General features: G+C 41.9%; 2 protein-coding genes across 2 annotated transcripts in view; one reads left to right on the forward strand and one right to left on the reverse strand.

The window, feature by feature from the left end:
• The window catches only part of ZSCAN25 (zinc finger and SCAN domain containing 25), a 122,375-nt gene that overhangs the window by 87,536 nt on the left and 20,543 nt on the right, over positions 1 to 14,296 (forward strand). The window lies entirely within an intron of this gene.
• The window catches only part of LOC117072036 (cytochrome P450 3A7), a 30,152-nt gene continuing 26,432 nt past the window's right edge, over positions 10,577 to 14,296 (reverse strand). The window contains exons 12-13 of the mRNA XM_033191871.1: positions 13,431 to 13,593; positions 10,577 to 11,180 (exon numbers count right to left, since the gene is read on the reverse strand). Coding sequence (XP_033047762.1) covers positions 11,085 to 11,180; positions 13,431 to 13,593 — 259 coding nt within the window. The 3' untranslated portion in view covers positions 10,577 to 11,084. The remainder of the gene's footprint in view (positions 11,181 to 13,430; positions 13,594 to 14,296) is intronic.

Raw genomic sequence — 14,296 nt, forward strand, 5'->3', positions numbered from 1 at the left:
GACTGCTGTGCTAGTGAGAGGTGACAATATGCTAGCAGCCCTCACTCTCAGCGCCTCTGGCCTCAGCTTCCACTCTGGTCGCACTTGAGGAGCCCTTTAACCCGTTACGGCACCCTGGGAGCCCCTCTCTCAGCTGGCTGAGGCCGGAGCCTCCTCCTGCTGCTTGCCGGGAGGTGTGGAGGGAGAGGCGCCGGTGGGAACCAAGGCTTCGCTGGCAGGCTGGTGTGAGTTTCGGGAGGTGGGCATGCACGCGGCTGGCCTGGCAGGTGCAACTGGCCTGGGGCACGGAGAGGACGGGAGCACCGCAGGCCCAGGGCAGTGAGGGGCTTAGCACCCGGGCCAGCAGCTGTGGGGGTTGCGCCCGGTCCCCCAGCAGTGCCGGCAGGCCGGCGCCACACTCAAATTCTCGCCAGGCCTTAGTTGCTTCCCTGCGGTGCAGGGCTGGGGACCTGCAGCCTGCCATGTCTGAGCTCCCCCCCTGCAGTGGGCTCCTGGGCAGCCTGAGCCTCCCCCAGGGGCGCCGTCCCCTGCTCCCTGGCGCCCAATCCCATGGACAGCCCAAGGGCTGAGGAGTGCAGACGCTCTAGGGACTGGTGGGCAGCTCTGCCTGCAGCCCTGGTGCAGAATCCACTGGGTGAAGCCAGTCAGGTTCCTGAACTGGATGGGGACTTGGAGAACTTTTATATCTAGCCAGAGGATCGTATGTTCACCAATCAGCACTCTGTGTCTAGCTCAGGGTTTGTAAATACACCAATCAGCACTCTGTGTCTAGCTCAGGGTTTGTAAATATACCAATCAGTACTCTGTGTCTAGCTCAAGGTTTGTAAATACACCAATTGGTACTTTATATCTAGCTAACTCTATATCTAGCTAACTAGCACTCTGTGACTCTGTGTCTAGCTCAAGGATTGTAAGTGCACCGATCAGCACTCTGTCAAAACGGACCAATCAGCTCTCTATAAAACAGACCAATCAGCAGGATGTGGGTGGGACCAGATAAGAGAATAAAAGCAGGCTGCCCCAGCCAGCCAGCTAGGCAACCCACTGGGGTCACCTTCCACACCGTGGAAGTTTTATTCTTTTGCTCTTTGCAATAAATCTTACTGCTGCTCACTCTTTGGGTCCACACTGCCTTTATGAGCTGTAACACTCACGGCGAAGGTCTGTAGCTTCACTCCTGACAGCAAGACTATGAACTCACCAGAAGGAAGAAGCTCCAGATGCATCTGAATGTCTGAAGGAACAAACACACCATCTTTAAGAACTGTAACACTCACCGTGAGGGTCTGCGGCTTCATTCTTGAAGTCAGTGAGACCAAGAACCCACCAATTCCAGACACACTAGCAATGAGAGAGGCTCCGTGGGTGTGGGGCCCTCTGAGTCAGTCACAGGATATAATCTCCTGGTGTGCTGTTTGCTAAGACCCCTGGAAAAGCACAGTATTAGGCTGAGAGTGACCCGATTTTTCAGGTGCTGTGTGTCACGGTTTCCCTTGGCTAGGAAAGGGAATTCCCTTACCCCTTGTACTTCCTGGCTGAGGTGATGCCCCACCCTGCTTGGGCTCTCACTTGGTGGGCTGCACCCACTGTCCTGCACCCACGGTCTGACATGTCCCAGTGGATGAACCTGGTACCTCAGTTGGAAATGCAGAAATCACCCATCTTCTGTGTCGCTCTCGCTGGGAGCTGTAGCCTGGAGCTGTTCCTATTCGGCCGTCTTGGAACTGACCCCCCTGCCCCTTTTTATTTTTTTGTGACAGAGTCTCACTCTTTTGCCCAGGCTGGGGTGCATTGGCATGACCTTGGCTCACTGCAACCACTGCCTCCTGGGTCCAAGTGATTCTCCCACTTCAGCCTCCTGAGTAACTGGGACTAGAGGCATGCCCCACCATGCCCAGCTAACTTTTGTATTTTTTGGTAGAGATGGGGTTTCACCTTTTTGGCCAGGCTGGTCTTGAACTCCTGACCTCAAGTGATCCGCCCGCCTCTGCCTCTCAAAGTGCTGGGATTACAGGCATGAGCCACTGCGCTCAGCGAGATTTCAGTCTTTAATCCACCTTGATTTGATTTTCGTGTCTGGTGAGATATAGGGGTCTAGTTTCATTCTTCTGCATATTGATATCCAGCTTTCCCAGCTCCAAAGGAGACCATCTTTTCCCCAGTGTATGTTCTTGACAACAATATTGAAAATGAGTTCACTATAGGTGTGTGGATTTGTTTCTGGGTGGTCTATTCTATTTCTTTGGTCAATGTGTCTGTTTTTATACAAGTTCCATGCTGTTTTGATTACTATACCTCTGTAGTATAATTTGAAGTCAGGTAATATGATTTCTCCAGTTTTGTTCTTTTTGCTGAAGACAGTTTTAGCTGTTCTGGGTGTTTTATGGTTCTATAGAAATTTTAGGATTTTTTTCTTCTATTTCTTTGAAGAAAGTCATTGGTATTTTGAGAGATTGCATTGAATCTGTACATTGCTTTGAGTAGTGTGGACAGTTTTAACTATATCGATTCTTACAATATGTAGACATGGAATGTCCTTCTGTTTTTGTGTCTTCTTCATTTTCCTTCATCAGTGTTTTACAGTGTTCATTGTAGACATCGCCCTCTTCTTTGATTAAGCTAATTCCTAGATATTTAGTTTTATCTGTGGTATTGTAAATGGGATTACTTTTTTATTTTTGCCAGATTGTTCACTATTGACATACAGAAATGCTGCTGATTTTTGTGTGTTGATTTCGTATTCTGTAACTTTACTGAATATGTTTATCAGTTCTAATAGTTCTTTGGTTGAGTCTACGTTTTTTCAAGTATCATTTGGAAATAATTTGGGATTATCATTTGGAAGTCTTTTTTTTTTTTTTTTTTGGAAGTCTTTTTCAAATATCATTTCGAAACATTACTTGGAAATCATTTGAACATTTTCTTGCTTCCTGGCACAAAATATGTCCTAGGCTTGTCTTTAACATTCTTTTTTTTTTTTTTTTTAAATTATTATTATACTTTAAGTTCTAGAGTACATGTGCATAACGTGCAGGTTTGTTACACATGTATACTGGGGCCATGTTGGTGTGCTGCACCCATCAACTCATCAGCACCCATCAACTCGTCATTTACATCAGGTATAACTCCCAATGCAATCTCTCCCCCCTACCCCCTCCCCATGATAGGCCCCAGTGTGTGATGTTCCCCTTCCCGAGTCCAAGTGATCTCATTGTTCAGTTCCCACCTATGAGTGAGAACATGCGGTGTTCGGTTTTCTGTTCTTGTGATAGTTTGCTGAGAATGATGGCTTCCAGCTGCATCCATGTCCCTACAAAGGACAGAAACTCATCCTTTTTCATGGCTGCATAGTATTCCATGGTGTATATGTGCCACATTTTCTTAATCTAGTCTGTCACTGATGGACATTTGGGTTGATTCCAAGTCTTTGCTATTGTGAATAGTGCCACAATAAACATATGTGTGCATGTGTCTTTACAGCAGCATGATTTATAATCCTTTGGGTATATACCCAGTAATGGGACGGGTGGGTCATATGGTGCTTCTAGTTCTAGATCCTTGAGGAATCGCCATACTGTTTTCCATAATGGTTGAACTAGTTTACAATCCCACCAACAGTGTAAAAGTGTTCCTATTTCTCCACTTCCTCTCCAGCACCTGTTGTTTCCTGACTTTTTAATGATTGCCATTCTAACTGGTGTGAGATGGTATCTCATTGTGGTTTTGATTTACCTTTCTCTGATGTCCAGTGATGATGAGCATTTTTTCATGTGTCTGTTGGCTGTATGAATGTCTTCTTTTGAGAAATGTCTGTTGATATCCTTTGCCCACTTTTTGATGGGGTTGTTTTTTTCTTGTAAATTTGTTTGAGTTCTTTGTAGGTTCTGGATATTAGCCCTTTGTCAGATGAGTAGATTGCAAAAATTTTCTGTCATTCTGTAGGTTGCCTGTTCACTCTGATGGTAGTTTCTTTTGCTGTGCAGAAGCTATTTAGTTTAATTAGATCCCATTTGTCAGTTTTGACTTTTGTTGCCGTCGCTTTTGGTGTTGTAGACATGAAGTCCTTGCCCATGCCTATGTCTTGAATGGTATTACCTAGGTTTTCTTCTAGGGTTTTTATGGTATTAGGTCTAACATTTAAGTCTCTAATCCATCTTGAATTAATTTTCGTATAAGGAGTAAGGAAAGGATCCAGTTTCAGCTTTCTACTTATGGCTAGCCAATTTTCCCAGCACCATTTATTAAATAGGGAATCCTTTCCCCATATCTTGTTTTTCTCAGGTTTGTCAAAGATCCGATGGCTATAGATGTGTGGTATTATTTCTGAGGATTCTGTTCTATTCCATTGGTCTATATCTCTGTTTTGGTACCAGTACCATGCTGTTTTGGTTACTGTAGCCTTGTAGTATAGTTTGAAGTCAGGTAGCATGATGCCTCCAGCTTTGCTCTTTTGACTTAGGATTGTCTTGGCAATGCGGGCTCTTTTTTGGTTCCATATGAACTTTAAAGCAGTTTTTTCCAATTCTGTGAAGAAACTCATTGGTAGCTTGATGAGGATGGCATTGAATCTATAAATTACCTTGGACAGTATGGCCATTTTCACGATATTGATTCTTCCTATCCATGAGCATGGTATGCTCTTCCATTTGTTTGTGTCCTCTTTTATTTCACTGAGCAGTGGTTTGTAGTTCTCATTGAAGAAGTCCTTTACATCCCTTTTAAGTTGGATTCCTAGGTATTTTATTCTCTTTGAAGCAATTGTGAATGGAAGTTCATTCATGATTTGGCTCTCTGTTTGTCTGTTACTGGTGTATAAGAATGCTTGTGATTTTTGCACATTAATTTTGTATCCTGAGACTTTGCTGAAGTTTCTTATCAGCTTAAGGAGATTTTGGGCTGAGACAATGGGGTTTTCTAAATATACAATCATGTCATCTGCAAACAGGGACAATTTGACTTCCTCTTTTCCTAACTGAATACCCTTTATTTCTTTCTCTTGCCTGATTGCCCTAGCCAGAACTTCCAACACTATGTGGAATAGGAGTGGTGAGAGAGGGCATCCCTGTCTTGTGCGACTTTTCAAAGGGAATTTTTCCAGTTTTTGCCCATTCAGTATGATATTGGCTGTGGGTTTGTCATAAATAGCTCTTATTATTTTGAGATATGTTCCATCAATACCGAATTTATTGAGCGTTTTTAGCATGAAGGGCTGTTGAATTTTGTCAAAGGCCTTTTCTGCATCTATTGAGATAATCATGTGGTTTTTGTATTTGGTTCTGTTTATATGCTGGATTACATTTATTGATTTGCATATGTTGAGCCTGCCTTGCATCCCACTTGATCATGGTGGATAAGCTTTTTGATGTGCTGCTGGATCTGGTTTGCCAGTATTTTATTGAGGATTTTTGCATCGATGTTCATCAGGGATATTGGTCTCAAATTCTCTTTTTTTGTTGTGTCTCTGCCAGGCTTTGGTATCAAGATGATGTTGGCCTCATAAAATGAGTTAGGGAGGATTCCCTCTTTTTCTATTGATTGGAATAGTTTCAGAAGGAATGGTACCAGCTCCTCCTTGTACCTCTGGTAGAATTCAGCTGTCAATCCGTCTGGTCCTGGACTGTTTTTGGTTGGTAGGCTATTAATTGTTGCCTCAATTTCAGAGCCTGCTATTGGTCTATTCAGGGATTCAGCTTCTTCCTGGTTTAGTCTTGGGAGAGTGTAAGTATCCAGGAAATTATCCATTTCTTCTAGATTTTCTAGTTGATTTGCATAGAGGTGTTTATAGTATTCTCTGATGGTAGTTTGTATTTCTCTGGGGTCATTGGTGATATCCCCTTTATCATTTTTTATTGCGTCTATTTGATTCCTCCCTCTTTTCTTCTTTATTAGTCTTGCTAGCGGTCTGTCAATTTTGTTGATCTTTTCAAAAAACCAACTCCTGGATTCATTGATTTTTTGGAGGGTTTGTGTCTCTATCTCCTTCAGTTCTGCTCTGATCTTAGTTATTTCTTGCCTTCTGCTAGCTTTTGAATGTGTTGCTCTTGCCTCTCTAGTTCTTTTAATTGTGATGTTAGAGTGTCCATTTTAGATCTTTCCTGCTTTCTCTTGTGGGCATTTAGTGCTATAAATTTCCCTCTACACACTGCTTTAAATGTCCCAGAGATTCTGGTATGTTGTATCTTTGTTCTCATTGGTTTCAAAGAACATCTTTATTTATGCCTTCATTTCGTTATGTACCCAGTAGTCATTCAGGAGCAGGTTATTCAGTTTCCATGTAGTTGGAGCGGTTTTGATTGAGTTTCTTAGTCCTGAGTTCTAGTTTGATTGCACTGTGATCTGAGAGACAGTTTGTTATAATTTCTGTTCTTGTACATTTGCTGAGGAGTGCTTTACTTCCAATTATGTGGTCAATTTTGGAATAAGTGTGATGTGGTGCTGAGAAGAATGTATATTCTGTTGATTTGGGGTGGAGAGTTCTGTAGATGTCTATTAGGTCTGCTTGCTGCAGAGATGAGTTCAATTCCTGGATATCCTTGTTAACTTTCTGTCTCGTTGATCTGTCTAATATTGACAGTGGGGTGTTGAAGTCTCCCATTATTACTGTATGGGAGTCTAAGTCTCTTTGTAAGTCTCTAAGGACTTCCTTTATGAATCTGGGTGCTCCTGTATTGGGTGTATATATATTTAGGATAGTTAGCTCTTCCTGTTGAATTGATCCCTTTACCATTATGTAATGGCCTGCTTTGTCTCTTTTGATCTTTGATGGTTTAAAGTCTGTTTTATCAGAGACTAGGATTGCAACCCCTGCTTTTTTTTGTTCTCCATCTGCTTGGTAGATCTTCCTCCATCCCTTTATTTTGAGCCTATGTATGTCTCTGCATGTGAGATGGGTCTCCTGAATACAACAAACTGATGGGTCCTGACTCTTTATCCAGTTTGCCGGTCTGTGTCTTTTAATTGGAGCATTCAATCCATTTACATTTAAGGTTAATATTGTTATGTGTGAACTTGATCCTGCCATTATGATATTAACTGGTTATTTTGCTCGTTAGTTGATGCAGTTTCTTCCTAGCCTTGATGGTCTTTACATTTTGGCATGTTTTTGCAATGGCTGGTACCGGTTGTTCCTTTCCATGTTTAGTGCTTCCTTCAGGGTCTCTTGTAAGGCAGGCCTGGTGGTGACAAAATCTCTAAGCATTTGCTTATGTGTAAAGGATTTTATTTCTCCTTCACTTATGAAACTTAGTTTGGCTGGATATGAAATTCTGGGTTTAAAATTCTTTTCTTTAAGAATGTTGAATATTGGCCCCCACTCTCTTCTGGCTTGTAGAGTTTCCGCCGAGAGATCTGCTGTTAGTCTGATGGGCTTCCCTTTGTGGTAACCCGACCTTTCTCTCTGGCTGCCCTTAAGATTTTTTCCTTCATTTCAACTTTGGTGAATCTGGCAATTATGTGTCTTGGAGTTGCTCTTCTCGAGGAGTATCTTGTGGAGTTCTCTGTATTTCCTCAATTTGGAGGTTGGCCTGCCCTAGTAGGTTGGGGAAGTTCTCCTGGATGATATCCTGAAGAGTGTTTTCCAACTCGGTTCCATTTTCTCCCTCACTTTCAGGCACTCCAATCAGACGTAGATTTGGTCTTTTTACATAATCCCATACTTCTTGCAGGCTTTGTTCATTTCTTTTTCTTCTTTTTCCTTTAGATTTCTCTTCTCGCTTCATTTCATTCATTTGATCCTCAATCGCTGATCCTCTTTCTTCCAGTTGATCAAGTCGGTTACTGAAGCTTGTGCGTTTGTCACGTATTTCTAGTGTCATGGTTTTCATCTCTGTCAGTTCGTTTATGGCCTTCTCTGCATTAATTATTCTAGTTATCAATTCTTCCACTCTTTTTTCAAGATTTTTAGTTTCTTTGCACTGGGTACATAATTCCTCCTTTAGCTCTTGGAAGTTTGATGGACTGAAGCCTTCTTCTCTCATCTCGTCAAAGTCATTCTCCGTCCAGCTTTGATCTGTTGCTGGTGATGAGCTGTGTTCCTTTACAGGGGGAGATGCGCTCTTATTTTTTGAATTTCCAACTTTTCTGCCCTTCTTTTTCCCCATCTTTATGGTTTTATCTGCCTCTAGTCTTTGATGATGGTGATGTACTGATGAGGTTTTGGTGTGGGTGTCCTTCCTGTTTGTTAGTTTTCCTTCTAACAGTCAGGACCCTCAGCTGTAGGTCTGTTGGAGATAGCTTGAGGTCCACTCCAGACCCTGTTTGCCTGGATATCAGCAGCAGAGGCTGCAGACGATAGAATATTGCTGAACAGCGAGTGTACCTGTCTGATTCTTGCTTTGGAAGCATCCTCTCAGGGGTGTACTCCACCGTGTGAGGTGTGGGGTGTCAGTCTGTCCCTAGTGGGGGATATCTCCCAGTTAGGCTACTCAGGGGTCAGCGACCCACTTGAGCAGGCAGTCTGTCCGTTCTCAGATCTCAACTGTTGGGAGATCCACTGCTCTCTTCAAAGCTGTCAGACAGAGTCGTTTGCGTCTGCAGAGGTTTCTGCTGCTTTGTTGTTGTTGTTGATTAGCTGTGCCCTGTCCCCAGAGGTGGTGTCTACAGAGACAGGCAGGGCTCCTTGAGCTGCTGTGAGCTCCACTGAGTTCGAGCTTCCCAGCGGCTTTGTTTACCTACTTAAGCCTCAGCAATGGTGGGCGCCCCTCCCCCAGCCTCGCTGCTGCCTTTCAGTTAGATCGCAGACTACTGTGCTAGCAATGAGGGAGGCTCCGTGGGCGGGCATGGGACCCTCCCGGCCAGGTGTGGTATATAATTTCCTGGTGTGCCCATTTGCTAAGACCCTTGGTACAGCGCAGTATTGGGGTGGGAGTTACTGGATTTTCCAGGTGTTGTGTGTCTCAGTTCCCCTGGCTAGGAAAAGGGATTCCCTTCCCCCTTGTGCTTCCCAGGTGAGGCGATGCCTTGCCCTGCTTCAGCTCTCACTGGTTGGGCTGCAGCAGCTGACCAGCACCGATTGTCTGGCACTCCCTAGTGAGATGAACCCAGTACCTCAGTGGAAAATGCAGAAATCACCTGTCTTCTGTGTTACTCATGCTGGGAGCTGGAGACTGGAGCTGTTCCTATTCGGCCATCTTGCTCCCATCTTGAACATTCTTAACCCTGGCCCTGGAATCAGGCATTTCTCTAAAAAGCTCTGGTTCCCTTCGGTGGAAAACGGTATTCATAAATCAAGATCTTGGCACTAAGTGTGCTCATTGCTATTGAAATGTCATTGTTACCTAGCCCTATCAGTGGAGAGAACTAGGAAATATATGGGGTTTTTTTTGTACATGCACACAAACACATGTATACATTTGTGTCTATATCTGTCATTGATCTGTTATTTGTTACCTATCTAAACCTCTATCTATCTAGAAGAGTACGAATATAAACGAATACTTCCACTCCAATCTAATTTCATAAGATTCATGATAGTTTTCTCCCTTTCTGAATCCATGACTCCCTTCTGCAAAGGTGAGAAGCCTGGCTTCCATCATCCTTAATATATTTACATATTTGATCAATTCCCTTTATGTAGCCAAACCTTGCCCATCCCTTCCCACTCATGGATGCTCTTCTCACCTCGTGTGTGTTCTCCATGCCCTATTTAGGCTCTGGCTGCTCTTGCAGGCCACCCCTCTGTGTGGACCCTTTCTCTGCTTGCTTGGACTCCCACACCCAGGCAGGCTGTTTCCACATGAACACCCACTTGGTCCTCATCCTACTTGGTCTCTGATTTGGAACCACCATGACTCTCTTCCCTACCCTAATGTGTGGCCACCTTCTGGCTGCCACCCACCTAATGGCTTTAGGACTAAATTATTCAAAAGGGAAAATAAAGGAAGAAATAGGAAAAGAAAAGGAATGAGTACTTTTAGCCATTTTGCCCAATCAATTGAGCAATCAACTGTTTTTTATTAAGTGTTCTTTGCTTTAAGACAGTTGGGAGTTGGGGACGGAATGCAGGAGGTGTAAGAAAGAGTTTCCGGTCTTCCAGAAATATCAGGGGAGATGGGCTGAAAACATTAAATTGAAACTAATGATATAATAATGGCTTCAGTTGTATGTTACAAAACATATGTGCTACAAAAAGGCATAATTTTTTTTTTGAGATGTAGTCTCATTCTGTCGCCCTGGCTGGAGTGTGGTGCTGTGATCTCGGCTCACTGCAGGTTCAAGCAATTCCCCTTCCTCAGCTTCCTAGGTAGCTGAGATTACAGGCACATGCCACCACGCCTAGCTAATTTTTGTATTTTTAGTAGAAATCGGGTTTCACCATGTTGATCAGGCTGGTGTCGAACTCCTGGCCTCAGGTGATCCACCCACCTTGGCCTCCCAAAGTGCAGGGATTACAGGTGTTAGCCACTGTGCCTGGTCAAAAATGTCATAATTAAACTATGAATATTCCTTCTAAACAATGGGCAAAGTCATAGTGGATTAACTCTCACCTATGTTAATAATCAAACTGGAATTCTGACAAGGGCCCCACATCAACAGTGATTACAATGATCAAAATATTTACTTGTTGGTTCTCAGTCATTCAGTTCTATAGATTTCTCCTTAATGTGTGAGAGATTATCTGATAATACTTTTGTAAAGAGGTTTTTATCGATTTGCTTAATAAAAACTTAGTATAGAATACTCCAGATATAACATGTGATATAAATGTCACTGTTAGAGCCATCAAAATAATTTTTATTTTCATTAATGATTGTGGATGAAATTTTTGAGAAATGTTTATTCTGTTATCAGAGCTCAGGAGGAGTTAGTGGTGCTAACTGGGGGTGGTGGAGATAGTCCTATAAGAAGCAGAGAAGCCAAATCTACTTCCCCAGCACTGATTGGGTCATCTCCTTTATATTACCAAGTATAACACTCTATACAGACCATGAGAGAGCACAATACATGCAGAGAATCCACGGTTATTTATGCAGTACGTTGGATAAAGCCCATCTTCATTTCAGAGTTCTATTCACAAAGTAATTTGAGGTCTCTGGGGTTCTGGGGCACGGCTTTCTTGAAGAGCAAAGCAGAAGTCCTTAGGGAAATCAGGCTCCACTTATGGTCTCATCCCTTGACTCAGCCATTAGAACAATGGGTTTTTCTGTTTTAAGAATTCCTCCAAAGTGCAATTTCAGGGGGATCTGCAACAGTTAAACAAGCATATTGAGAAGCATTAAATAAAGCAAAAGTAGAAAGTGTAGCATCAAAGTAAAAAATGCATTAATGACAATAATGCTTTGTAAACATATAAAAACTACTTTCAGTATTATAAATCTTGGATTCTTTGTACTTACTCTATAAGATGTGTGAAGATTGGATAGTGAGAGCATTCATCATCAATCATTTAACAGAATATTTATGAGCACCTATTCTGTGTGAGGCTTGACCTGAGACAATTTCATGGGAACCTGTGTTCTTTTTTGATTTAAATTTTAAGAAAATAGATGAGTTTTAAAAATTTAAACCAGATTATTAGGTATAATGGTAAACTATTTTTGAAGAGTCATATAAAGTTAATTTTGTGTATGTTGAAACTTGCAAGGTAATCCTGAGTAGTTATTGTACATTTTAATTATATGGACAGTCTTCAACTTCCAGAGTCCAGTAATTCCTCCCAATGGAACCCATCTAGTGTAAAGATGGGAAGACACCTTCAGGAAGCATCATCGTTTTATTTTTTAACATCTCCTCTTGGCTTCCAAGGGTAGTGCAAGTGGGGAACCTCTCAATTCCTACAGTGTTTTGACTCAACTTTTAGCCCCATTCTTATTGAGACAGACACTGCTTCAGTGTTGAGGGAACACAACAGAGTGATATTCTGATCTCCATGGAGTGATGGGCAAGAAAATTGCCATGGAGATCAAGAAGTGCTAGCTTGGGAGCTTACCAAGGAGTACCTTCCCCATCCCCGGTGTGCCAGAGGACCACTTTTATTCAGGGCTGAGTCCCCTGTCTGAGCACACATGCAGGATAGCTACATAGCTGGCCTAAAGCCACAAATAATACAGAATACAAAAATAATATGGAAACCATCTCTATCTTTTTCCTCTTCTATGTAGAAAGCCTGCTTAAGGGGTGGAATTGCTTAATAAATACATGAGACGTAGAAATAAGATTTATAGGGTCTTGCTTAATATGAATAAATGACGTCTGTTCTTTAATTTCTTCAGAGAAAAGATCCCAAATCTTTTTATAAATATAATATCTTATTATTTAAAACTTTTCAAAAGGCATGAATATATTTTCCCTGCAGACAGACATGCATGCGCACATGTGCGCGCACACACACACACACACACACACACATGCATATGCACGAATAGCATTTGTTAAAGGTTCACATTAAGTAGCTTAATATTTGTATGCAAGCCAATCAACTGCACATCACTCCTTAAACATTTACCAAATGACCAAATGCTTGAATTAGATTAGGTCGCTTGCAAGGCACCACTGGGATATTTTAAAAGGAACAAAATGATAGGATATTGTTAATGGATAGGGGGAAGACATTCTTAGACACAGAGAAAATATAGAGAACAAAACTCAACGATTTAATGGCAAATTATGAAATTATATGATAATAGTCTCCAGTAACCAATAACAGAGCAGAGGAGTAAATGAGCCCTGGCCTAGGTCAAGAAGACACCTTGGAGAGCTTGAGAATTGAACTAGGTCTTGAAAGATAAGAACAGAATGAGGAGAAGAAAGGGAAGAAGATTAATAGAGTTATAACTGGGTTGAAATGGAGCCCAAATGAATGGAGCTAGGCACCTGAAGGTGAGGTCAGTCAGGATGACCTTGGACTGTGGTAGTCCTTCATGTCCACCAGAAATGCCTTATATTAGTCATTCTCAACCTTGGCTTCACATGAGAAGCAATTGGGGAGCTTTTAAAACCACACTCTGGGAAAATTAGTTTAGAATTTCTGTGATATCCCAGGCATCATGAATTTTTAAAGCTCCCTGGTGATTCCAAGGTACAGTAAGTGGTTGGGAGCCACTGTCATAAGACAGTTTCTACAAGTTCTGGTAGGGGAGAGCAGCATTCGAAAGTCACAACAAGGTAATCATTGCACTTTATGATTGTGCAAAATACTTCCCCATCTTTCCAATCAACTTGAAACTGAACTTAAACTTTGCTCAAGTTCAAGGAGACTGCAGATAATCATGCCATGCTAATCTGCATGGACTTCACATGATGTTTTTAATGCTACGGCTTTTGACCTCCAGAACTGGAGCGCCCTCAAAGATCACAGATGGGTCCAAATTGATTCCTGGGCCCATAGAACAAATTAGTAAAAGATTAAACAAGCATATTCTTTTTAAAAAATATAGACCTTTAGGTTAAAAGAATTCTTAATAAAACATTATTTTTATAGAAAATTGACTAACCTGTGTTTCTTTACAAGGTTTGAAGGAGAAGTTCTGAAGGACTCTGATTAGAGCAAGTTTCATGTTCATGAGAGCAAACCTCATGCCAATGCAGTTTCTGGGTCCATTTCCAAAGGGCGTGTATATGTAAGGATCTATGTTGTCCTTGTTCTTCTTACTGAACCTGGTTCCATATTGGTAGATTTTTAAAAAGTTAATGACATAATACCCCTAAGAGTTACATGTTAGGGTTTCTTACTTAGGGCCCACTCCTCTACTTGTAGTACACAGGATACTTTTGTGGACTGGTCATTGAAATCCTTCTATGCTTATTTTACTATGAGAATTGTAAGCTACAGATCCTTTCTACTCTCGTTACACTATAGGAGGTTTCAGTCTTGTTGAGAGGAGATAAATAGTGTTGCAAAGAATATTTATTTCTAAACTCTCAGATTATATTCAGGGTGGTTATGTGTTCACACTATAAAGGCACATAAGTGATGAGACTGATGGAAAAGTAGATTCCTGCCTCAAGTCACATTTATATTGGTCATGAGGAAGGAGAAGAAATTGTCTTGCACTATTGCAAAGTTGTTATTTTGCACTTTCCTTCTCATCTCCTCTCTTATTTTTCTAATTCTCCTCCTTCTCCTCCTACCTTGTCTTATCCCTCCTCTCCCACTTCTGCTCCTTCTTGTTCTCTCCATCTCTCCCTCTTTCTCCCCCACACCTCCATAGAATAGTTGAAGTCAGATAATGTACATGGGTGTATGATGCTACTGTACCAGTGCAAAGCAGTATCATCACTGCTTTCTTTGTCTATCTGTTCCACTAAGCTATAAATTCTTTGAAGATTAGACCTATGTTTTTTATTCAAACTTGATTCC

Source organism: Trachypithecus francoisi, unplaced genomic scaffold, assembly GCF_009764315.1.
Source record: "Trachypithecus francoisi isolate TF-2019V2 unplaced genomic scaffold, Tfra_2.0 Lachesis_group4, whole genome shotgun sequence".
Taxonomy (NCBI): domain Eukaryota; kingdom Metazoa; phylum Chordata; class Mammalia; order Primates; family Cercopithecidae; genus Trachypithecus; species Trachypithecus francoisi.